The sequence below is a fragment of the Penaeus monodon genome, chromosome 19 (assembly GCF_015228065.2).
Source record: "Penaeus monodon isolate SGIC_2016 chromosome 19, NSTDA_Pmon_1, whole genome shotgun sequence".
Taxonomy (NCBI): Eukaryota; Metazoa; Arthropoda; class Malacostraca; order Decapoda; family Penaeidae; genus Penaeus; species Penaeus monodon.
Window position 1 is genome coordinate 31,448,355 of NC_051404.1, and position 1,599 is coordinate 31,449,953.

At 50.7% G+C, this 1,599-nt stretch overlaps 1 protein-coding gene across 1 annotated transcript in view; it reads right to left on the reverse strand.

Annotated features, from left to right (window-relative positions):
* LOC119585173 (leucine-rich repeat-containing protein 70-like) overlaps positions 1-1,590 on the reverse strand; it is a gene marked incomplete at its 5' end in the record, with an annotated part of 8,166 nt that extends 6,576 nt beyond the window's left edge. Inside the window, 1 exon segment of the mRNA XM_037933809.1 lies at positions 1,496-1,590. Within this exon segment, the coding sequence (XP_037789737.1) occupies positions 1,496-1,590 (95 nt within the window).
* Positions 1,591-1,599: the final 9 nt, after the last annotated feature.

Sequence of the window (1,599 nt, forward strand, 5' to 3'; positions counted from 1 at the left end):
TCATGACGTTTCGAGAAGGAATTTTCTCCATATCAGACGATGAAGACGGAACTGAAAGAAGACAGAAAGATACTCAGATTTTGATGCAGGAGAGAAGTAGAGCCTTAGAAGACGACCCCCTCAGAAGACTCCGTAGACGACCACCTAAAACGACCACTTACAAGACGACCGCCTTAGAAGACGACCCCCTCAGAAGACTCCGTAGACGACCACCTAAAACGACCACTTACAAGACGACCGCCTTAGAAGACGACCCCCTCAGAAGACTCCGTAGACGACCACCTAAAACGACCACTTACAAGACGACCGCCTTAGAAGACGACCCCCTCAGAAGACACCGCAGACGACCACCTAAAACGACCACTTACAAGACGACCGCCTTAGAAGACGACCCCCTCAGAAGACTCCGTAGACGACCACCTAAAACGACCACTTACAAGACGACCGCCTTAGAAGACGACCCCCTCAGAAGACTCCGTAGACGACCACCTAAAACGACCACTTACAAGACGACCCCCTTAGAAGACGACCCCCTCAGAAGACTCCGTAGACGACCATCTAAAACGACCACTTACAAGACGACCCCCTCAGAAGACGACCCCCTTAGAAGACTCATTAGACGACCACCTGAAACAACCACTTACAAGACGACCGCCTTAGAAGACGACCCCCTCAGAAGACTCCGTAGACGACCATCTAAAACGACCACTTACAAGACGACCCCCTCAGAAGACGACCCCCTCAGAAGACTCATTAGACGACCACCTGAAACGACCACTTACAAGACGACCGCCTTAGAAGACGACCTCCTTAGAAGACTCATTAGACGACCACCTGAAACGACCACTTACAAGACGACCGCCTTAGAAGATGATCCCCTTCTAAGGGATCGTTTTCTTGGGGGGGGTCGTCTTTCTAAGGGAGTCACCCTCTAAGGGGGTCGTCTTCTAAGGTGGTCGTTTTAGGGGGTAGTCTAAGGAGTCATCTAAGGGGGTCGTTAGAAGACGTCCCCTTTAGAAAACGACCCCCTTAGATGACTCCTTAGACGACCCCCTTAGAAGATGATTCCATTAGAAGACAACCCCTAAAAAGATGAATCCCTTATAAGACGACCACCATCTAAGGGGGTCGTCTTCTAAGGGATCGTCTTCTACGGTGGTCGTTTCAGGGGATCGTCTAAGGAGTAATATAAAGGGTCGTCCTTCTAAAGGGTTCATCTTCTAAGGGGTGTCATCTTTTAAAGGGGTCGTCCTTCTAAGGGAGTCGTCTTCTATGGGTACCATATTCTAAGGGGGACGTTAGAAGATGGCCCTCTTACACGACCCCTTAGAACGAGACCCTTAGAAGGACGACCCCTTCCGAACATGACCTTAGAAGGACGACCTCTTCCGAACATGACCTTAGAAGGACGACCCCTTCCGAACATGACCTTAAAAGGACGACCCCTTCCGAACATGACCTTAGAAGGACGACCCCATGCTTTACTTTGCCTCACCTGAAGGTGTGTGGTCGTAGGGCGTGAAGATCGAGGCTATGCAAACACAGGAGGCCAACTCCCGCCATGTCGTAGAAGGCATCGGATTCAATGACCTGCAATGG